At 38.5% G+C, this 24,917-nt stretch overlaps 1 protein-coding gene across 11 annotated transcripts in view; it reads left to right on the forward strand.

Moving 5' to 3' along the window:
- Nucleotides 1–23,525, forward strand: part of sgk3 (serum/glucocorticoid regulated kinase family member 3) — an 85,944-nt gene extending 62,419 nt beyond the window's left edge. For all 11 annotated transcript variants that reach the window (XM_078398101.1, XM_078398108.1, XM_078398110.1 and 8 more), the window contains 13 exons: nucleotides 2,530–2,605; nucleotides 3,357–3,444; nucleotides 3,574–3,623; nucleotides 3,821–3,878; nucleotides 4,015–4,098; nucleotides 4,196–4,327; nucleotides 6,403–6,515; nucleotides 7,895–7,931; nucleotides 10,162–10,248; nucleotides 15,708–15,803; nucleotides 17,491–17,646; nucleotides 21,887–21,976; nucleotides 22,082–23,525. In XM_078398101.1, the coding sequence (XP_078254227.1) occupies nucleotides 2,530–2,605; nucleotides 3,357–3,444; nucleotides 3,574–3,623; nucleotides 3,821–3,878; nucleotides 4,015–4,098; nucleotides 4,196–4,327; nucleotides 6,403–6,515; nucleotides 7,895–7,931; nucleotides 10,162–10,248; nucleotides 15,708–15,803; nucleotides 17,491–17,646; nucleotides 21,887–21,976; nucleotides 22,082–22,252 (1,238 nt within the window). In that variant the 3' untranslated portion in view covers nucleotides 22,253–23,525. The remainder of the gene's footprint in view (nucleotides 1–2,529; nucleotides 2,606–3,356; nucleotides 3,445–3,573; nucleotides 3,624–3,820; nucleotides 3,879–4,014; nucleotides 4,099–4,195; nucleotides 4,328–6,402; nucleotides 6,516–7,894; nucleotides 7,932–10,161; nucleotides 10,249–15,707; nucleotides 15,804–17,490; nucleotides 17,647–21,886; nucleotides 21,977–22,081) is intronic.
- The last annotated feature ends 1,392 nt before the right edge of the window (nucleotides 23,526–24,917 follow it).

Consider the following 24,917-nt stretch of genomic DNA (forward strand, 5'->3'; position numbering starts at 1 on the left):
TTTATAAATCTGTCAGCAATAACGTGTGCCTTCTTGCTTTGCTTAGAATTAAGACTGCTTTTCAATTGCATTAAATTATTTCTTATAATTCTATTACTTCATGATCAATTTCTTAAAGGCCTCTTCCCTACAAAATTACAAAGTAATCCTCATTTATTGCGTGTATCATTACTAAAATAACCTTTCCCCAGTAGTCCTGAACAAATTTGAATACCATGTCATAAACACCACATAAATTCATCCTGCACTGTACTATTGCTGATTAGATTTGTGCAGTTTATTTATACATTAATGCTTCCCCTTCAATAATAATTATCCTATTATTCTTATTCTCTAATTTCTGGATTGATCCTGTACCCTACCACTGTTTGGGGCATGTAGGCAACTCCCATCAATGTTTTCTGCCCTTAGGTGTTTCTTAGCACCATGCAAATTGATTCTATCATTTGATTTTTCTGTGCACCCTTTCTCTCTTTCACCCTTTCCTTTATTGCCAGAGCTATCCCATTTCCTATATTGTTTTTGCCTGTTTTAGAGTACCAGGAATATTTATCTCCCAATCTTGGTCATTTGTAAATTCATCTCTGTCATAATTATTAGACCACTAGACCAAGTGGACCTGTTGGGCCCAAACCTCTCCTGCATTGGTGCAGTACCCTCTCCTCCCTCCCCTCCCCTCCCCCCTTCTCCTTCCCCCCCCCTCCCCCTCCCCCCTCCTTCCCCCCCACTCCATCCCCCTCAACTCTCCTTATCCTTCCTCCTCCCCCTCCCTCCCCCTCTTCCTCCACCCCCTCCCTCCCTAGGCGATAACTCCCCCCTCCCCTCTCTCACCCCCCTTCCCCCTCAATCCACCCCCTCTCCCTCCACCCTCCCCAGGAGATAGTTTTAAACTTTAAAATGTGAATAACTTTAAAAATATAACACTGATTTCAATGAAACTTCCATTAGCACCAAAGGTGAGTGAGGTGGGCCTAAAATTGTTGCGCTATCGTGTACATTTTTGGCTGTAGTTCAGGAACAAACAAATAAATGAGAGTTTTAGTATAGATAAATGTTTCTCCTTGTGGCTTCTTATCTTTCTTGTTATGAATGCTCTGTGCATTCAGATAATGAAGCCTTATTTATTTCTGTTTACCTTTCTTCCCCTGTGATTAGTATGCTCTTTTGATTGTATACTCGGTCTCCTTTTTACTGATTCTTGTTATCAATACCCATTTTGAAAACCTTGTATTACCTTTCTGTCTAATTTCCCAAATTAGCCCCTACTTGAATTCACCCAAACTGTCTAATCAACCGACCTGTTTTATTCAAATCTTCTGAGCTTTGGTTTCAGCTCAATTGGAGATAAACCAGTCAGATGGAATAGTTCCCACATTCTGCAGTGTTCTGCCAGTCCCCCTTGAAGCCCATTTCTTCCATACTAATCTTAATACCACACATTCTGGTCAGATTATATTTGCCCTGCACAAATGTGCACTTGGCTCGGGTTGTGGTTCTGGTTTATAATTTTGTTGAGCTGCTCATTACTATTCCAGCAGAACAACCTCCTTAGCCTATGTTGATGGATTTCATGTGAAATACAACAGTTGGATCTATCCTCTCACTTTACCTCTCCAGGTTTTTCTCCAGTACTGGGATATTGTTAATCTTGTCCACAAGCATGCAACACATCTTTCCGGACTTTTGCTTGTGAGGATAAAGAATAGCATGTCGCTTAATCTGCTGCGGTCAGATTTTTAATCCCCTCTGCAATTTCTGCTCTAGTCCACACAAATTTTGCACGTATTTGACTAATGAAGGCCTGAGGCTTTCCAATGCTGCTTTCAAGATCCTCATACTTATTTTACTGTAGTCACACCTTCCATTCCTCTTGATTGACTAATTCTACAGTACTTAATCCGAGGGGCCGTGACTGCCTCATGGAACAAGAGGTGTCCAGGTAACTTTAAACTCTCTGGAGCATTGCTAGATCCCAGACTCCAGCTCACCATCTCTGTGCTGAAGTTCCTTGAGGGGGTAAATTTGGTTGTTTGCACGAGTACTTTCTGTCAAGTCCCAAATACTACATCTGCAAGCCATCGCCTAGTTTGCTATGCTGTTATAAATTATTAACTAACTAAATTAAGTTATCAACTGACTATCTGTACTTTATAATTTTGTCTCATCACTAAACTAGATTAAAGAAGCTTGTTTCAACTATAGTAATACAATAAATTATAAATATTGGACCTCTTTTAAGGTGGAGAAACGAAAACCATGGACCCTACCAGCCTGAATATCTCAGACTTGCTAGCAGTTTTAAAACATGATTAGCCAGATTTAAACATGGTGTTCCAAATGTTATTGTATTTTCTTTTAAATGTAAAGTTGTGGCTTTCCCCTTACCTCACTGAAGTCCTGTCACCACCAAAGTCCAGTTTAAATAAATTAATTTTGCTTTGTAGTTTTCTAATAAAGATTTTTGTAATCACATTTACATCAAGAGTGGAAGGAGAACAATTCTTTCAACTTGTACTCTTTTTTAAACAGCTTTTATCAAGCAAAGAAGAGCAGGATTGAATGAATTTATTCAGAAAATAATATCAAATCCATTATTCAGTGAAGTGTAAGTATTTTCCAGAGAATGGTTGGCAAAGGAATGCTTAAGTCAGAAACCAGCGCTTGGGCAAAGCTGGAATCATTGCTCTTTTAATTTCCTCCCTGTAATTAGAAATAGGCTAGTATGGCCTTGAGAACCATCGTATTCAAGTTACTCTGGCTAATCTGAACAACAGTTTCTTCCTTGCACCCATTTAATGTAGATGAACTACCACTCTGTTGTGGTTGTAAAGTCTTGCATTGGTTTCTAGTCTTGTGAATGTGCAACAGCTGTGAAAGTGAGTGCATTGGAATTCATACACTTAAAAAGACGCAACAATACTCAAATCTGGTAAAACTCCTAACATATTGTAATCCAGCAATAAATAAATTTGTGAATGTATTTAGAGATACCTCATGACATACAAAAATGGCAGGCAGAAGATAATTTTGGATAGCCCATATCTATGATGCCTGGAATTCTTCAGCCACGAAGAAGCATACATTCAGTAAAACAAGGATAAAATAAGGGGGCAAAATGAGGAAAATCATCCATAAAGGGATCAACACAAGTCCAGGAGACCCCATTAATGGTGCTAATGTTAACTGCTAAATTGCTTACCTTTTGTAAGATTTGAGTAGATGAACCAGCTCTCTCTTTTTTGACTATTGTTTGTTTTATTGATTCTTTAGTCTTTTTCTTTCTTCCAGCTTAAAAAAGAACTTCTCTAGTGCATTAAAGAAACTGTAATTGAATATAATTATTGTGGTTTTTTTAGTCTTGATGTTCGAGCATTTCTTCATATGGATAACCCAAAGAATCAGTCTGATCCATCGGAAGATGAAGATGAAAAGCCTGGTCACATGGTACAGTACCTAGAGAGAAGTTATTTTTGTTTTAAACTGCACGTCACCTCGGAGACTGGCAAGTGGGTTTCTGTAATGAGACAATTCATTGTCATGCCTGAAATCTAAAATGCTTTTCTTTGTCAATAGCAACATTCTACCTCTGAAAGTATTTATCTTGGTGCCTCAGGAAATCCACAGTGAGTGCTTTAGACTCATAGTTATTTAAAATTACATTTTTATTGTAATTAAAACAAAGATCAACAGGAGAATAGAGTAATTGAGTTGTTTTGGTAAATTTAATATTGCAATTGAATGTATATTCAATTTGTATTCATTGTGTATTTTAACTCAATATTGTTAATGCAGATTTTTGTTTTTTCTTGGGGTATTTCAGAGCGAAGCCAACAGACTTTGTTTTCTTGAAGCTCATTGGTAAAGGGAGCTTTGGCAAGGTAACGTTTAAAAATATTCAACAGTTTTCAGCTTGTTTCTCCATGAACTTTGTTTCTTCAGAAATGTAGTGTGCTGCCACTTTCCTTCATTAAGAGTGAATCATCTAGTTCATTATTATAAACTTATTTTTGTTAGGTTCTACTTGCAAAACACAAAGCTGATGGTAAACTTTATGCTATCAAGGTCTTGCATAAGAGAGTAATCCTAAAGAAGAAAGAGGTAACGTTAAAAATTAGACATATTGCCATCAATGTCTTTTGGTAGTTTCTTGTTTTCGGAGTGTTTCACCAGTACTTAAAATGTTTTCTTAATGCAGCAAAGGCATATTATGGCTGAGCGTAACGTGCTGCTGAAGAATGCAAAACATCCCTTCCTGGTTGGACTTCATTATTCATTCCAAACCACAGACAAGCTCTACTTTGTTCTGGATTTTATTAATGGCGGAGAGGTTAGTATTTTATTTGAACTGATAGGCAGCTACAAGCAGTTGTCACTGAATTGTGATTTTCTTTGCACATTAACAGAAACAGATTTTGGTATGTTTTATCTTGTGGAAATTGGCACTGATACTGAAGTGAAAAACCAATAACTGACAAATGGAGAACTACTAACTCACCACATTTGTAACTAGATCTGATGTGCTTTCCATTTATTTTGATTTGTCTGTTTTGCACTTTGTTTTCTCTTCGCAAAATCATCGAATGTAAAATGGTTGTAGGCAATCTGTTCCAAGCTCTCTACTAATGTTGTTCTAAAATGGTGGGCAGAAGTACAGGTGCGATTTCCTGTAAAATGAGAAACTCACCCTGTGAGTGCAAGTAACCTCAGCTGGTTAACTTGTCCATTTGTCCACTGATGGTTTTGACCTAAAACTCCTTAACTTTTAAACATTTACCAGGGACCTTTTTACCTACTACATAAAATGTAATTCCCACAAAGATGATACTAAGAAACATAGAAACATAGAAAATAGGTGCAGGGGGAGGCCATTTGGCCCTTCGAGCCAGCCCCGCCCTTCATTGTGATCATGGCTGATCGTCCCCAATCAATACCCTGTGCCTGCCTTCTCCCCATATCCCTTGATTCCACTAGCCCCTAGAGCTCTATCTAACTCTCTCTTAAATCCATCCAGTGATTTGGCTTCCACTGCCCTCTGTGGCAGAGAATTCCACAAATTCACAACTCTCTGGGTGAATTTTTTTTTTCTCACCTCAGTTTTAAATGGCCTCCCCTTTATTCTAGCCCCAGGTTCTGGACTTGCCCAACATTGGGAACATTTTTCCTGCATCTAACTTGTCCAGTCCTTTTATAATTTTATATGTTTCTATAAGATCCCCTCTCATCCTTCTAAATTCCAGTGAATACAATATTCCAGATGTGGTCTTACCAGGGCCCTGTACAACTGCAGAAGACAACTTCCCATCTTTTATTTTCTACCTTCCAAAATGAGGGGTTCATCAAAATGTTCTGCTGGTCATTGCTTGCATCAAGTCCCATCCACCTCCTACCTCTTCTTGCTTACAGTATCAGTTTCCATTTTCTTCCACTTGAAAGATTCTCTTTTCTTTATTCAAATCCCTCCTTGTCTTTTTGCTCCTCATCCCTGTGACCTCCTACAACCTTCTGCATAGTTCTCCCCGCTTGTGTCTTCTGCATCTCCCATTTTATGTTCTATACCTTTGATGGCATGTCTTCAGCTTCCCAGCAGTTAACCACTGGAATTGATTACCAAACTCTCCCACCCCTTATCTCTGAGAGAGTCTCTCAGTCCCTGGAGAGGCTGGTGCTAACTCACCTGCGACCCCTGGTTAAACACAAAATGCTGGAATAACTCAGTGGGACAGGCAGCATCTCTGGAGAGAAGGAACACAACAGTACTTCTCTGATTTCTCTAACTTTAAGTAACCCTTGCATTCCCTCTCTCTCTCCATCCCTCCCCCACCCAAGTTGTACCAGTTTCAAAGTCATCTTGTTGAGCCTCATTGTACTCGTTCTCCTAGCACACAGCTCACAATGGTCTGTTTCCTTTATCATTGTTATTTTGTTTGTATATCTTTCATTCATTTGTTCTATATCTCTCTCTCTACATCACAGTCTATATCTCGTTTTCCTTTCCCCTGACTCAGCCTGAAGAAGGGTCTCGACCCAAAACGTCACCAATTCCTTTGCTCCAGAGATGCTGCCTGTCTTGCTGAGTTACTCCAGGCTTTTGTGTCTATCTTTAGTACTTCCATCAAGCCCGATTTTATTTCTTTTGGCACAAAGTCATCTTATCTGATTTGCAATTCTGAAGGAGCTTGGGACATTGTATATTAAGCTAAAGTTACAATGCAATGTAAGTTATGCAAAATCAATATATCTAATGCATGTGGAAAAGTTTCCATTTTAACTATAATTAATTAGTTGACCATTTAGAAAGTTCAGCCTATTATCTTGACGTCAGTATAATGGGATTATTCTTCATGGTAGATGGACAAGCTGTATTTGATGGCAACTTAATGTACTTACCCTTTACGATTTTAGTTGTTTTTTCACCTACAAAGAGAGCGTTGCTTCCCAGAAGACAGAGCCAGATTTTATGCTGCAGAAATAGCCAGCGCACTGGGTTACTTGCATTCGCTCAACATTGTTTACAGGTAACGTATTGTTTGGAATTTGATGCAAATCATTACAGAAATGATAAATAGGGGTTGAGGTTTGCTCTTGGTTAACACAAAAGAGATAGGAGCAGGGCTAGGCCACCTAATGTATGAAGCCTGGCTGACTTGTAATAGCAATCCACGAAACAGTTTGTCTTTGTTGCTTGTTACGCCTAGATATTAACTTTCATTGCTTCATGTATAAGGACACCATGGTTCCTTCGAACACCAACACCTTTCAGATTTTCACCATTTGATTTATTTTGCCAATATGGATGACAAATTATTTTCACTCATCCACTAAGACTGTGCATTTTCCTGAAGCCTCTGCACCCTTCTCACAGTCCACTGCCACCTGGTATTGTTTGAAAACCGTATTGTTTTAAACTTGGTCTCCTCATTGATATAGATAATGAACAGCTCCTGTATTCTGTTAGTCTCCATTAGACTCAATTTTCAGTCGACACAAGCGTATTACCACTATTTTGGTTGATGATCTCTTATCTGATGATCCCTTGTCAAGGAGCTTCTTCACACATGAATGTATCACATCCACTGGCCATCCCTCATCCTTTCTGCCTATTTCAACCATTTTTTAAAACAAATTTTTGTCATTTGTTTCATTATTGGATAACAGATTTTTGAGTAGTCTGGGATATCAGTCACTTGTCAGGTCTTATGATGGAGACAGGCTCTAGCTATGCGTTTTCAAGCATTTAGTGGATTTGTTATCTAGACATGTTCTGCTCAGATATGCATAGGAAAGTGATCTGATTAATTACATTGGGCCTAATATACTGATGGTGAGCTGGTATTTTCTCAACGTAACCAGCAGTTGACTGCAGCGTGCATGTCAGCGTGTTCTGGATAAGCTTGATTGATCTCTTTTGTCCTTGGACTCGCCACCGATTCCTTTAATCACAGTCTTCAACCTATATAAAACAATACCACAAGTGTTGGGTTCCAGAGTTGATGATCCTCGATTAGCACCAACTGGTCTTGCCAATCTTATGTGCTCCTAGTTTCAGTATTCTTCCCACTGGTCAGATTAGTGGTGCTAGTGTAATTACCGTTGTATGCACATAATAATCTGAATTGTTGTTTGTACTTGATGATCTACTATAACATAGAAACGTAGAAAATAGGTGCAGCAGTAGGCCATTCAGCCCTTTGAGCCAGCACCGCCATTCTATATGATTATAGCTGATCATCCAAAATACTGTAATTCTGCCAAAAAACATAAATTTGGTTATTTAATGACTTTGAGCTAACTTTCATCACATTACTGTTATGATGTTAAGTGATCAACTGTTTAACTTGATTTTAAAATTAGTGTTTAAAAACAAGTCTTATTTTATTTCTTGTTCCTTTAATAGGGATTTGAAACCAGAAAACATTCTTTTAGACTCACAGGTATGTGTATGATTTTCCTATTTGTAAAATGAACACTAACATTTTAATTGACAAGGAACTGTGGATGCAGGAATCTTGTGTAGAATACATAGTGCTGGAATAACTCAGCAGGTCAGGCAACATCTCTGGTGGACGTAGATGAAGAATGGTCCCAAACCAAAACATTGCCTATCCATGTCCTCCAGAGATGTTGCCTGACCCACTGAGGTACTCCAGCACTTCTGAAATTTCATCTGAAATGAGAAGTTAGGATGAAATGGGGACAAATGTTAGTTACTGTATCTGGGTAGATTTAAAGAATTAATTTTGATCTTGAATTAAAATTTCATTTTACATAATGCTTATAAACACCCAAAATCTATTAGATGATGTGCAAGTGTTAATGTTTTGGCAGAAGACATCAAACCAGTAAATTTGTATGGTGCCTGAAAAGACACAACAAACAGTGGTTCATGGGAAGGCCATCGACCAAATACGGAAACATACAATATTCAAAATACAATGTTGTGTAGCTGAGTGGTCCTGACTGAACTATTGCAAGATCAGCAGAATAACTTGGTCGGTCTGTAGATTGCAGTAGGCATCATTGCAGTGCACAGACCTTGGTCCCTTGGTCAGAGAGGCACTTGGAGTTGGGGAATCATTCAGAGAGATGAGTGATCTCTCTGATAACTGAAAGGTTTTGAGATGGGGCAGAACAGAACATTGCCAATCATTGCATGAGGTCAAGAGGTGACTTGAGACCTAAGGACATTTTTAATAGAGTCAGAGTCATACAGCATGAAAGCAGACCCTTCAAATCAAGTTGTCCATGCTGTCCCAAGTTGCCATATCTAACCTCGTCCCATTTGTCTACATTTGGCCATGTCCCTCTATCCTTTCCTATCCATATACCTCTCCAATTGTCTTGTAAATGTTGTTATAGTACCTACCTTAACTACCTGCTCATATTTCATATGCTCACCATCCTCTGAGTGAAAAAGATTCCCCTCAGGTTCCTATTAAATCTTTTCCCTCTCACCTTAAACCTATGTCCTCTGGTCTTGATTCCCATACCCTGGTTAAAAGACTCTGTCCATTCACCCTGTCAGTTCCCCCTTTATTTATACACCTCTATAAAATCACCCCTTGGCTTCCTGTGCTCTGAAGATTAAAGTTCTAACTTGCCAATCTCTCCCTTTAGCTCAGGCCCTTGAGTTCTGCCAACATCCTCGTAAATCTTCTCTGCACTCTTTTCAACTTAATATCTTTCCAATAGCAGGGTGGCAAAAAGTGAACATAATAATCCCAATGTGGCCTCACTAAGGTCTTGTGCAAATGTACAAGACTTCTATACAAAATATCCTGATTGATGAAGGCCAATGTACCAAAAACTACCATTACCATATGGAATGATGAAAATGGTGGGGCAAATGCAAAGAAAACACTTGAGGAAGAACCCACTTGAAAAATTAAGTGGTACCTCCCATTGCAGTAGATTGGTAAGGTCTTTAATGCTGAAGGAGCCCAAGTCTCTGATATAGTCTGCTTCAGTGTGTGAGACCCAGATCTCATGTACAAACCAAAATGCATTATTTTTGCTCGGGTGAATCAAAATATGTTTTGTATGCTCAATGGCATAAATATGTGGATATACAATATAATGGATGTCGTACTTAAACGCTATAATCTTTTAGATTAAATTCATTTGTGTAAAATACAACATTTCTGCTATAGAACATCCAAGGTATCTTATACTTCTTGTTCATGGTTCCTACAAATGGTCATTTAAAATAAGAATATGTAGAACATTTGTTCTTCTGTGTTATTTCTCATCCGTTATCAGAATGCACTTTATTTGCCTACTGTACACAAGGCATTGATCTTAAAACTGCACATCAATTATTTAAAAATAGATAGTCATTGATATTACTGGAATGGTTACAAGGTCATTACATTACATTTTCAATTATCTTAATTGTTTGCATTTTAAACAAGAAAAATTAAACTGCTCCAGATAATTGTTTTAAAAAAATGCAGTGCAAATAAAGAGCATTGATAAAAAGAGGTGAATGAATGAATGGAAAGAGCATTTTGCCAATTGGAGAAAGGTTTGAAATCCAAATGTGACTCTGATTTTCCCTTTACAAGTACTTGTTGACTTTCTCTGTGTTTGCATCATTTTCATTTTCAGTTTCTGTTTAACGTGGTCTTTAGTTATTTGCCAGTTTCTGTTTACTTTCTGACATAGGGACACATAGCCCTAACGGATTTTGGGCTCTGTAAAGAAGGAATCGCTTGCACGGACACCACCTCTACTTTCTGTGGAACGCCTGAGGTAATGATAATTTAAAAAATATGTTTTTGTACAATTTTACAAGTAACTGGCATTTTTCAACAAACTTAATTATATGGTCTGTTAAAAAAATAAAAAATAAAATCTGCAACCTGATTATATGGGATATTGAAGATGTTTTATTGCTCTAAGGGTCAAGGTTATAAGTGATAAGTGCAGAATTAGGCCATTTGGCCCATCACGTCTACGCCATTCAATCATGGCTGATCTATCTCTCTCTCTCCTGCCTTCTCCCCATAACCACTGACACCCATACTAATAAAGAATCTATCTATTTCTGCTTTAAAAATATCCATTGAGCAAAGGGTGCTGCATTCACTGCCATTCACACAGTCAATTAAGGGCAGTTAACAAATTCTGGAAGTATTCGTGGTAATGCAGATAGTATATTTTAAATAATTAAAATGGCCAAACTGAACCAACCTCATACTATGCTCTCCATGTAATTGGACTTTAATTGATATTTCATTTAAAGTAATCTGAAACGAAGGGAAAGAATCAACGACACAACTGTGGAGGAGAAAACAAAGGAAGAGGAAAAGGAAAATGGATGTATTTATAATGAGATTATATTTGGGATGAAAAACTCAAAACAAGGCTAAAGTGGAATCCAACAATTATTTAATCCTGAAGTTGTTCTCCTTTGCTCAATATCCTTCAAATGAAGATGAGTCTGGGGCAGAACACAAGTTTTTGAAGGAACTCAGTGGTTCAGGCAACATTGAGACCAAAAACATCTTTTGCCTCCAGGGCTGCTGACTGACCCACTGAATTCCTCTAGCAACCTGTTTCTTTGTTTTCTTGAAGCAATAATTTAATCCGCTACATTTTCCAAACCTTCCATAATGTTGATCACCTTTGTTTTTCTCCTTCTTTAGTTTTTACTATTTTTATCTATAACTTCAGTTCTTGTGTTAAACTTGATTCCTTCAATCAGCTTGGTGAATCTTTGTCATATCCTTCCCATGCATCCATCAAAATTCCATAAATTTAGGGAGTAGGTCAAACATTAAAAGGCAGGACTTTTAAAGTTGTCATTTCTGCATTACTTCTGGTGCCATTTGCTGGCCAGTATAGGAATATAAGGGTAAATCTGTGGCTAGAGGAATGGTAGAGAAAAGAGAGTTGTAGATTTCTGAATCACAGGGTTAATTTCCAGAGACGGTAGGATTTGAAAAAACTGGATGAATTCCTCTCGCAGCTTGCTTGTGGCTCTTGCTGAGAAGTTTGCTAGAGCTGTCGGGATGGGTTTAAATTCATTTGGCTGGGGAACAGAGTGCGTATACAGTTACGGGGGAGAAGTGAGTGACTTAAGATGCAGTCCAATATGGATTATAAACTAAATTAATACTGTAGGCAGAGCAGAGATTGGACTGCAGATGTTGGAATTTGGAGCAAAAAGAGAATATTGGAAGAACTGTATATCAAGCAGAATCTGTGGAGGCAAAAACTCTACTTGGCATTTCGGATTGACTCCCTGCATCAAGACTGAGGGACCAGGAAAAATTGCCAGTACAGGTCATCCACTGGTAATGAATGGATTCAGGTTTTTACAGGACTCCTTAAGTTGATTTTATTCATAAGTCGGAAACTGCGCGAAAAGCACATCATGAGTAACCCCGCACCTCTATAGTATTGTAATGATTAGGATCAAAAGCACTAGACTAATAAGAATAAACAATTATTAAAAGTGGAGAGAAATAGTTCTACCATTCATAGAAACAGATGCATTGGCATTTTGAATGTAATGATGTTTAGAGATACAGCATGGAAATCGGCTCTTCGGCTCACCGTGTCAATGAAAACCATCGAACACATGTTCGCACTAGTTCTATGTAATCCCACTTTTGCATCCACTCCTGGGGCAATTTACGGAGGCCAATTAACCTGCAAACTATCCAGGAATCCAGAGCACCTTGAGGAAACCCACAAAGACATGGAGAACATGCAAATGCCTCATTGGGTAACAGACAGTACCCAGGATTATGATTGAACATGGGTCTCTGGTGTATGTTGTGGAAGCTTGTTTGTAAGTAGGAGTGTCCATAACCCAGGCACAGTCTGCAATTAGGAACATAAAGGAGGATGGGATAGAGGATGAAACCAGATTGGGCAGGGCGGTGGCGGCGAAGGAGGATGATGATAATATGATGATGGCACCAGCAGGTTGAGGAGATGGGAGGAATGAGCAAAGGGAGAAGAAAACAAGATTACAAGATAGTGTGTGTGTGTGTGTGTGTGTGTGTGAGTGAGACAATGGTGGAATGTGGATTACCTGAAATTTCTCAAATTCATTGTTCATAAGTTGTAAGCTACTCAAGCAGAATATGAAATGTTGTTCCTCTAATTTACATTTGGCCTCTCCATAGCAATGGAGAAGGCAGAGAACAGAGGTGGGAGTGGGAACAACACTTAAAATGACATGCAACCGGAAGCTCGAGATGTCCATTGCAGAGTACGGGTGTTTTGCAAAGCAGTCACTTTATAGAGGAGGTCGGCCATGTAATGAGTGCCAAATTCAGTAGACAAGTAGGAAGGGGTGTAGGTGAACCACTGACTTACTTGGAAGGGCTGTTTGGGTAACTGGTTGATTGTGAAGGAGGAAATGAAGAGACAGGTGATCGCAGGGAAATGTTCTAAGTAACGGGGAGGGGTGCGTGGGCAGTGGTGAATGCACAATGGTGTTATAATGAGACTGGTCAACAGGAAAGAAGAAATTAGTTGACTCAAAGTTATTTGTTTGAACACTTGTTTAGAGCCAAGATTACAATACTATTGTTCTGTGCATTGAAGAACATTGGGCTTATGAAATGTAAGAAAATAACTGCAGATGCTGGTACAAATCGAAGGTATTTATTCACAAAATGCTGGAGTAACTCAGCAGGTCAGGCAGCATCTCAGGAGAGAAGGAATGGGTGACGTTTCGGGTCGAGACCCTTCTTCAGACTGTGAAAGTCAACTGTTGCCCGTTTGGAAACAGTCTCCCACCTGTCAGACTTGAGCAACAAAAACGTAGACTGACGCTCCAGGAAGTGTTGAATTTCAGAGGTCATCACTTTAGATGAGACCTTGAACCAAGTCCAACCTAATTTCTTTTGAGGATATAAAGGATCCCATAGCATTATTTGGACGTAGAGCGTCTCCTGGTCAGTGGGCATCAACTTGTGCTGTTGTTCAAATCTAAAATACTTTAATTAGTATATTGCTCTTGTATGTGCATATTTAATAATACATTTGCAGTCAATCATATGAACATTTTAGGACATTCTGGAAGGATTGTAAAATATGTTTAAAAAAATGCTTTTGTTAATATATATAAAAAATAGACAAACATATAGATAGTTGATTAGTATGTTTGCAGATGACACAAACATTTGTGGAGTCGTGGACAATGAAGAAAGCTGTCAAAGGAAAAGCAGGGTATCAGTCAATTACAGAGGAGCACTAGCAGATGGATTTAATTTGTGAGGTATCGCACTTTGGGAGGTTGAATGTAAGGGAAAAGAACACATTTAATGGCAAAACCCTTAACAGCATTGTTTTGAGGGATCTTAGGATCCACGTTCAAACTTTGGTCAGGTTGCAAATGGATTTTTGTGTGCAGTTTGGGTCACCGCATTACAGAAGGATGTGGAGTCTTTTGAGAAAGAGTGCAGAAGAAGTTTACAAGGATGCTGTCTGGATCAGTGGGTATTAACTATAAGGACAGGTTTGACAAACTAGGATTTTTTTTTCTCTGGAGCATCAGAGATTGAGAGGCAACCTGATAAATTATAAGAGGCATAGAAAGGGTAGATGGTCAGAACATTTTTCCAGGGTGGAAATATCAAAGACCAGAGGGCACAGCTTAAGGACAAATGGGAAAAGTGATGAGATGTGCTGAAGGTATGCTTGATTACTTTGAAGAAGGCTAACCATTTGGCCAGGTACATGTTTAGAAAAGGTTTAGAGTGTATGGTCCAAACATGGATAAATGGGCCTAACTTGGATGGGGCATATTGGTTGGCATGGATGAGTTGGGCCGAAGGGCCAGTTTCCATGTTGTATGAATTATTTTTTACACGGACAATGATGAGTGCCTCAAATGCACTGCCAGGGGTGGTGGTGGAAGCAGCTGTAACAGTGGCTTTTAAGAAGCTTTTAAATAGGTAAATGAACATGCAGAGAATAGAAGAACATGGAGCATGTGCAGGCAGAAGGGATCAGTTTAATTTGGTATCATGTACTGTTCTATGTGAAATTCCTACTCTTAACATTGTATTTCAAGCAATATAGATGGCATCTATCCCATTGTGCGAGTGGAATCCAATTTCTAACGAACCTTTGGGGTTCTCAAATTTCACTTAATGAAAAATGAATAAAGTTCTTGTTTCAAAGTAGTAAATGCACTTCCAAATGCACGAGAGTACATGCACCTTAAAGTGTATAGATTTTGAGATAAAAGTTAATTTAGTTAAGAGAAAAAGTGAATAATAAACTTATTTTATTCAAAGCATTAACCACATTAATTATTGCAGCATGCATTTAGTTCCCTGAATAAATATATTTCATTTGATTTTAACATTCGCCTTGCAATCTAATTATTGGTTTATCATTGTCAAGTGCACCAAGACAGTGAAATTGTTTATTTTACATGTTATCCAGGCAAATCAGATATATGAATATGTCAGGTAGTGCAAAAGAGTGCAAAATAGTGTTACAGCTACATAGAAAGTACTGATTTAAAAAAATTGCAAGAGCAGCAGCGAGGATATATTGGAAGATTGGGGAATTCATCCCTAGTATAGGAGGTCCATTCAAGAATCTGATAACAGTGGGAAAGAAACTTTCTGCATCGGTGGTATGTGCTTTCAAGCTTTTGTATCTTCTGGCCAATGGGTGAGGGGAGAAGAAAGAGTGTTCTTTTATCATGTTAGCTGCTTTCACAAGGCAATTTGAAGTAGAGATGGAGCTGATTTATGTGTTTGGTGGTGGGGGGGTGGGGGGGGGGGGGGGGGAGGGAGGTGCAGGTGGGAAGCTGGTTTGTGTGATGAACTTGGCTGTGTTTACAACTTTGCAGTTCCTGGAGATCGTGGACGGAGCAGTTGTCATACCAAGCTCAATAGAATGAATGCTTTCTTTTGTGCATCTGTAAAAATTGGTAAGAGTCATTGGAGACATGCTGGCATTCAGTTAATTATTACCTAACTATTTAATCGGAATGCTTGAGGCAGATTTTGTACCTTGTTAACTTTGATTTTTTTTGAACTATTGATCAGCGAAGCATGTCACCCCTTACTCTTTCCAGAAAGATGGAACACAATCTTAATCCATCCCAAAAACAAATTAAGTGCTGAGGCAGAGAAAAAGCATTGCTGATTAATTAATCAACACCACACTAAAGATGCAATATAACAAATCGCTTCTGGATTTCAGAATATGTTTGTTTTACTTTGTTTCAGTACCTTGCACCAGAAGTGCTCAGAAAGCAACCTTATGATAATACAGTTGACTGGTGGTGTCTTGGCTCTGTTCTATTTGAAATGCTATATGGTCTGGTACGTATTCTAGTTATCTCTTTTGAAATTTACTGTATTTATAATAAACCATTTTGCATTGGAATCCACTTGGAATTGAGTTAAATTATTTATATTTACTTCGTGCCAATATTTTGCCATACAGTACAATGCTACTGAACTTGCAATGCTAAGATTTAGAAGTCAAATCTTAAAACAAACTGATTCAGGCTGGCAGTGGAAAAATGAGTTTGAAACTGTCGTATTGTTAAAATAGTTTGGGATGTTTTGCAAACAAACTTGCCACTCCTGGCTGGTCTTTCATCAAATTGTCTCTTATAACCTTTTGAACTGAATTTGCAAGCCACTCAAGAACAATTACTCAAAGAAGGTTCATCGCAATATTTTTTAAAGGAGCTGGGAATGACCAGTCCGCCTTGGCCTACATGATTTCCCAGATGCCAAACTCATTAGCTCCCGTTCCCGTTCTAATACTGACCTTTCTGTCTGGGCCTCCTTCATTGTCAGTGAGGCCACAGACAAATTGGAAGAACAGCACCTCGTATTTCACTTGGGCAGTTTACAACCCAGTGGTATGAATATTGGTTTCTCTATCTTCAAGTAACCCTCAACCTAGTCGTTGTACTAGTTTCACTGTTGTCTTGATAAGTTTCATTGTCTGTACACTTGTTGTCACTTAGCCCACAGCCAACTATGGACCGTTTCCTTAATCATCCTAACTTTTTTGCATATCTTTCATGCATTTGTTCTATCTCTACATCACTGTCTATATCTCTTGTTTCCCTTTCCCCTGTCAGTCTGAAAAAGGGTCTTGACCCGAAACGTCACCTATTCCTTTTCTCCAGAGATGCTGCCCGACTGCTGAGTTACTCCTGCTTTTTATGTCTATCTTTTGTTTAAACCAGCATCTGCAGTTCCTTCCTACTCGTACTATAATATTTTGACAATGGTCAGCAGATTCTGTTTGGAAAACATTCAATCATTTGAAAGATTCTGTGCTTTCAATTCAATGAAGGGATAGAAATTTGTCCTTGGGCATTGAAGATGTTATAGAATGGCAGGTGTGCATTGCACTCAAATTTTGTTCAGTTGCAGTAAGTTGAACAGAATTTTGTTTTGAACAGAATATATATGATGCATGCTTAGCAAGGACATATTCTCTCTCCATCCCACCCACCCCCACCCCCAGATGTCTGTGTGGCTGAAAAGGGCTATGTAGCTTGGTAAAGTATACAAATTCTCTTGGAAGTTTTTTTTTTGTACTTCAAAGAGCTTTTCCAATTCATCGTTGTTTAAGTAATGCATACTTTTCTGATTGATGTTGAACTAGTGGGTTGGGACTTGAGGAACAATCAGAACAGTTCCAGACTTCCAACTTTTTGAAGCCGTAACTGTAGCAAACATCTGTTCTGGTATTATTCATTCAATCCTTGCCTTATTCTTCTCTATATATTGAGTAGGAATTAAAAAGGTACATTTATTTTTGTTACCTGTCACACATGCTCCAACCTGAGATGGTTTTGAAAATAATTAAGGTTTAATGTAATCTGTAAACCACTCTTGATGGTGTCACAGTTGTGTAACGAGAGGTAGATCCCTCAAAGATGTATTGATTAGAACCTAGAGAATATACATCTGTTGGCGGAAGAAAAGTTGTTATCAAAAAATGAAAGCGGATCAGCAAAATGAGTTAATTGTATTCTTACAGCCTCCCTTCTACAGTCGTGATACCATAGAGATGTATGAATACATCCTTCACAAGCCATTGCAGCTAAGACCAGGAACAAGTAATGAAGCATGTTCTATCCTGGAAGGACTACTTGAAAAAGAAAGCCAAAGAAGACTTGGAGCGAAAGAAGATTTTGTAAGACTTCCTTTTTTAACCTTAAAACGTTGTCCTATTTATTAATTTTAGAGTCATGATGCAACCCCACCGCGTAACTTTGTATCACACAACAATACATTGTCTTTCCAGCATGATCTGGAATCCCTTTTTTAATGGTCTGGATAAGTGAGCACTATTGAATCCAATAATCTCTTGGGGTCAAGCCCTACGATAGACTTGGCCATCAAATTTTCAGCAGAGAGGAAGTGCAATATTATATAAATACAAAGCCCGTCAGTTCTGTGATCTATTCCGATGCTTTGAATCCCCTTCTATATTGAAATAATTTCTACATTAAAGTTTCCACCTAAATGCAAGTTATCTGTTCACTCAGCTGTTTTAGAATTTTTCTTGGAGATATTGATGTCTGGAAACTATGTCTGTTAACTCAACAATTCAAACCATGTCCTGAGCAATATTATTTTTGAATGTCATAATTGACATTTATAAGATAAAAGCTATTAATTATCACACTCTAATTAGGATTTCATTTAATGATTCTGAACTAATATTGTCAACATTAATTTGTCTCTTATCTGTTATGGAATATGTGGCTTGCTTCTTCAAAGAAGCTCTTTCTGAATATGAATTACTTAACTTTTATTCCTTGAGAGATTTTGCTTAAATGATAGCCATTGGCAGCACTACTTATTTAATATCTTAATATATTTTGTCTTTATTTTCACATAAAATGTAATTTGTATTATATTTTGACTAATTCCCCATTTCAACTGGAGATATGTTTTATTTTGGGCAAGGCAAAAAATGATTGATTCTTTGATGAAAATGGAATATGGGTACATATTTGAGTTGGTCCAGTAAGTTACAAAAAGTTATAGGAATTTGAAAATATAAATAGTTCTATATTGCTATTATAAAAAGGGGTTTAAGAATGGATAAAGCAACAGTCTTTGGGAAGAAAATGTTTGGATGCCATAGAGTCATTGAATTATAGAGTAATGCAGCACGAAAACAGGCCCTTCGGCCCAACTTGGCCATGTCGGCCAAGATGTCCCATCTACACTTATGCCACCTGCCCACTTTTAAACTTTTCCTATCCATGTACCTGTCCAAATGTCTTTCAAATGTTATTGTAGTACCTGCTTTAACTACCTCCTCTGGCATCTCATTCAATATATCCACCACCCTCTGTGTGAAAAGTTGCCACTCAGGTTCCTATTAAATCTTTCTCCTCTCACCTTAAACCTATGTCTCCTGGTTCTTAATTCCCTTACTCTGGGTAAAAGACTCTGTGCATCCACTCACTCTATTCCCCTCATGATTTTGTACATTTCTCTAAGTTCACTCCTCAGCCTCCTGCACCCCAAGGAATGGAGATGGATTCATGGGAGGTGGTCTTGGAGGGGAAGATGCTCCTCAAAGACCATCTTGGACAGTACAGCTCACCCCGTCCGACACGTTGGTCAACCTGAGGAGTACCTTCAGCAACAGACTCGAGTCCTGCAACATCCTCATAAATCTTCTCTGCACTTTTTAGCTTTACTTCATCTTTCCTATAGCAGGCTTGTTTGAAAGATAACTTTTAAGACTGGTTTTTAGAATAAGGAACAGTAGCGAAATACAAGGCAGCTTAATGGTCATTCAGAAACAATGGTTGAAGAGAGTGGCCATGACTTAGGAATTAAAGATGTAGAATTGTATATGAACAAAATGGAGGTGGGGTCATGGAAGGATATTGTATGAAAATAAATAAGATCATATCACCCCATCGTCTCCACAATTGGGTAGAGCAGCATAGGTGGAAGTCCCTTTTCTGTACGCATGACCACTGAATAATGGTCAGGTTGGTGACAACATATTAGTGTGAGAAAGTTATGGGATTCTTTATCTTTCAATTGTGCTAATTTTACTGCTTTAGAGTTATTTTAGTGTTTTCATATTTGATCTTACAGTTATGCGTGCAGGCATGACGCACTTTATTATGTCACACTTAACAGTACACACTCATCTGTTGAAAATATATAATTTGCCTCTCAATCTCTCCTCACATTTTAATATTCTTGAATATCCATGTTTCTGATAACTCAATTTTGTCTTTAAATCCAGGACCTGATGACTCCCTTAGTTCTTCCTTAGCAGTAAATAACCTTAGCCACTTTCATTAAAGATGTCATACAAGTGCTGTCAAGAAAACCCTGTGGCATGTAAGCCTTTTTGGCATTTTGTCTAAATGGACCAGTTCATTGACCACTTCACCTGGTCAAGCTGAGTAAATAAGCATGGCGACACATTGAAGCTCAGGGCCCGTGTTACAGCAGATGAGTGATCCCATTGTCCTGAAGTTCAAGATGGGGGTGGCCAAGCATCTCTGGTGGGTTTAACTCTGAGCCTTCTGGTCTTCAATAACCAATCAAAGTTGTCGAGTATTTTTTTATATACTAATTTTTAAATTGTTCATCCAGAGATGTTTGGGATTTCATATATCTTGTGTAAAAACAGTGTTTTCAAAGTTAAGCCACATGTTTAGCCTGGAAACAGGCCCTTCAGCCCACCAAGTCCACACTAACTAGTGATCACCCATACACTACTTCTGTCCTACACGCTAGGGACAATTTTGTTTTTTACAGAAACTAAATAACCTACAAACATCTATGTCTTTGGAATGTGGGAGAAAACCCACAGGGACACAACGAAGGGAGAACGTACAAACTCTGTACAGACAGCATCCATAATCAGGATTGAACCCAGGTCGCTGTAAGCCAGTGCGCAATGTGCTGCTCATATTTGTAAAAAAAAAATTCTTTTATAGTTAACCACGAATTTCAAGATCTTGATCTTCCAGTGGTGAACAATAACCGTCTTTGAAAGCAAATGTTGGCCAGAATGCTGGAATAACTCCCTATTTAAATACACCCACAAGATCTTTAGCGTCAGTCTGAACCAGCAGAACAGCAAAAACAGTCTTGGTTTTAGTTTTATATCTCATCCAAAAATCATTAGATCGGAATTTGCGGTTATAATGACTTATAAACTCTCAGGTCATGCGAAAGTTAGACTGATAGCAACTTCTCAGGCATGCAAACATAGTTACATGAGCAAATCTACATGTTGCCCTTCAAAGTGATGCTAATTGTGAATTGATAAAACTTGAGGTATTTGGCAAACTTCTCTAAAGCATGCTAAAATGTATGGTTTTTAGTGGTATGCCAAACCATAATTCCTGATCAGCAAACCTTTGTGCCTTTCAAAAAAGGGGATGTGTGGGTTAATCTTTTGTATATGTTGTAATCCTTATTTCTTACCCTAAAATGCTTTAAAATATTAGTTAAAAACATATATTTTATTTGTTTGTTTGCTGTCCATGACAATTCTTAATTGCGATTAACTGCTCAGCTAGTTGATACCAGAAATTCTCTAGAACTGACACCTGCCAACAAGTGGACATTGAAAAAGGGAAATCCACAAAATGAAGGTTAATAGATCTTTTTAGGCAACATAGAGTAATTGGCAAATGCTCCCACCCTCTCACTGAAATCAGTATCCAAGTACAGGCACTCCCTGACTTGCGTAAAGGTTATGTTCCGTCAACCATTGCGTAAGTTAGATTTTACTTGTTGGATTCGTATCCCCATCCCTTGGCTGAAGTAACTCGTTAAGAGTATTAACTATCCCAGTAGCGTCCAGCTGCATCTGGGGCACTTTCTGCTGCATGCAGTGTTATGGATAAGCACTGTCGCTTTGAGTTCTGACCTGCTGTTGGGGGACTTTCCGTGGCGTGCGGCCTTCTGGGTGCACGGCGCCACCATTGGCGGCTTGTTTCTGATGTAAACTTGAAATTACAAATTGCCTTGATTGCACGAGGGGCTGAGTATAGAATAATTTACATAAATGCGAGTTTACATAAATTCCCCATTGTGTAAGTTGGAAAGTACCTATTTCTGCAAGGCTGCACTCCCTTTAAACTAAAGTATTGAACAACTACACCCATGGATCCTGAAGAAATGTTTGAATCCACACTATTCTAATTGCACCTTTTGAGCACTTGGGTGTTAGCATGATTAAACTTTCCTCCATGCTTCCTTTGGCAAAAATATTTTGCAGATATGCAGGCTTGCTTGCCAGCTGACAAATGAGTTAAGATCTCGAAACTCCAATTGGCCAAGGAACTGGATTTATATCATTCTAGTGGTTTTGTGAATGTTTTTCATGTGAGGTGGTTTAAAATTTCTGATGCATATTTGGTGTTTCACTTTTACAGGCTGAAATCAGATGCCATCCTTTTTTTGATGTTATTAACTGGGAAAATCTAGATCGGAAGGAAATTCCTCCACCTTTTAATCCCAGTGTGGTATGTAAGTTTTAAATAATTGGTTTATAAAATAATGTGAATACAATGTAACTGAATATTGTAAACTGTTATTTTGCATATGTGACATTAGCTTTTGTATTTCAGGTTGGTCCTGAAGACCTGCAAAATTTTGATCCAGAGTTCACAGAAGAACAAGTTCCACACTCCGTCTGTCATTCTCCTGACCGCTCTGTAGTTAATGCCAGTGTTATAGAAGCTGATGATGCATTTATTGGCTTTTCTTATGCCCCACCTATAGAAGATTCCTTCTTATGAATGTCATCATCACTGAATAGTTTCTATAGGGAACAAAACACTTAACAAGAAATGAAAATACCTTCATAAGTACACATGGACTTTTGATTTTACACCATAAGCATCTGCATGTCCTAATAAAGCTTGTAGTGACTGGGTAAAGTTTAGTGCATCTTGAACCATAAAATTCTAAAAATAATTGTACATTCCTTGTGCAATTTGTAAGTGATGTAATATTTGACTGCCTCGCCACTTTCAAGTCTGAAAATTCCATGGTGATGCCTTTTTAACAATTGCTTGTGATTATGTTTTCCTTTAGAGTTTCTGAAATACTAATGAGGTGCTCTACTTTATATTTTTTAAGTAACATGGGCACAATTTATCGATGTTGGTAATTAAGGTTGGATTAGTATGTAGTGCAATGGTTCTCTTTGAACTGATATATTGTGGTCTAACTTGGCAAATTACGTGTGTTGAAGTCACATTTTCACCCTGTGTCCATCTATGTGCTAATAACTTGTCAAGGTTTAGATTCTGGTCCATATTTATCACTTTACCAGAAGATCCACCTGCATTGTCACTCAGCTTAAAACTGCATTTGTGATGTAGGCATTACTTGAACAATGGAGAGAGTAACATGGGCCACTCAGGTCAGATACATGAAAATGTTTTACAAGTTATTTAATGTGCACTGGCCATCAGCTATTAAACACGTCTTATGTTTTACTGAAAAACTGGAAATGTACATAACAGAAAAATCTATAACTGAATAAGATGAAACTATACTTTTATTTTATAATGTATTTAACATGGTGCAGTGTGCTTGAGGTGGTATACAGTAAAGCAATTAAATAGCACGTATTTAAAAAGATACACTCACTTTTTTTACCATTGACAGAATTTATTATTTTTTCAGAGGTATGATTCAAGGTTAATTTGAAAGAAAGTGTTATTTTAAAACAAATGCTTTTTTTTTTTTTAACCCATTGGAACAATATGTCTACTTGCATTCTGCCTTGAACAAATGTTTCCATTTATGGTTCTTCCATGTCGTAGTCATAGAGCAGAGAATCTGGCCCTTTAGCCCAATTTGTCCACGTTGACCACGATGCCCCTTCTAAGCTAGTTCCATTGTCTGCATTTGGCCCATTTACCTGTAACCCTTTACTATCTATGTATCTGTTCAAATGTCTTGTTAAATGATATTATAATACCTGCCTCAAATACCTCCTCTGGCATCTTGTTCGATATACCCACCACCTTCTGAGTGAAGCCCCTTGGGTTCTGATTAAATCTTGCCACTTTCACCTTAAACCCATGTCCTCTGGCTCCTGATTTCCTTACCCTGGGTAAAAGACTCCTGTGCATTCATTGATTGTATGGATTGCTAGATTGATAGAAGACTTTTAGACCAAGCATACCCTTTTTGTTGGCAGAGAAAAATATTGTGCAATTCCTCTTCCAGTAATCTTCTATATTAATGACTGATGAAGCCCACAGTGCCCCCTACCTATTCTTTTGGGGACAGAATAATGTATCGTGATATGGACTAAACATTATGCCATTTATATAAAATAATAATATACTTTCCCCTTTCTATACTGGATCACAGTTAAAAATGTTGGTCAAAAACCTTTATAACTTGGAGCCCATATAAATAGAAGTCGTGGTACTAATGAGTAGGAAGACTACCCAGGAGAACTTAACAACTTCCATTCAGTTGATGGTGCAGTGCCTGTCATTTTCATGTGTTGCAAAGAGTTTAGAGGGTTTTTTTAGAGATTAAGGATGCAGGAATCTTATGTAGGACAGCGCTGGAGTAACTAACCGGATAGGCAACATCTCTGGAGATGTAGATGGGCGGCATTTCAGGTCGGGACCCTTCATACTGATTGTGGTGGTGAAAAGGCTAGAAAAGTAGCGTGGGACAGGACACTGCTGGCGAGTGTCCTGTCCAACGGGCCGGGACACTCCCCATGACTTGCCGTTGGACGATGGAGGAATACTACAGGGCCCTCCAGGCCTGCGGAGAGTTGAGGTGAGGTGGTTGGGTCGGAGCCACAAGGCTGAGTCGGGACGAGGTTGGGTCGGGCTGAGGACTGGGTCAGGCCAAGGTGGACGGGCCATATCGCTAAGAACAAAGGGGGACCCGGCGGGGGGGGCTGCCGAGGATACCAGTGGGGGGGACGAAGGGATGCGTACTTTTTGTAACTTTGTCGGTGCTTTTGTAGTCACTTTTTTGTGTACTTTGTATGCAAAAACAGAATTTCACTGCACCTAGTTAGGTGCAAGTAACAAAGTATTATCATTATCATCAATCTGCAACTGGATGGATACCCGTGGGGGGGGAGGTGATAGATAGATGGATGAGAAAGGCTAGAGATGAAAATAAACTTTTAAATTCTTGCTATTGAGGGCGTGCAGCGTAGGTTTACTAGGTTAATTCCCGGAATGGCGGGACTGTCATATGCTGAAAGACTGGAGCGACTAGGCTTGTATACACTGGAATTTAGAAGGATGAGAGGGGATCTTATCAAAACGTGTAAGATTATTAAGGGGTTGGACACGTTAGAGGCAGGAAACATGTTCCCAATGTTGGGGGAGTCCAGAACAAGGGGCCACAGTTTAAGAATAACTTAATTAGAATGGAGATGAGGAAAAACTTTTTCAGTCAGAGAGTTGTGAT

This window comes from Rhinoraja longicauda, chromosome 4 (genome assembly GCF_053455715.1).
Source record: "Rhinoraja longicauda isolate Sanriku21f chromosome 4, sRhiLon1.1, whole genome shotgun sequence".
Taxonomy (NCBI): domain Eukaryota; kingdom Metazoa; phylum Chordata; class Chondrichthyes; order Rajiformes; family Arhynchobatidae; genus Rhinoraja; species Rhinoraja longicauda.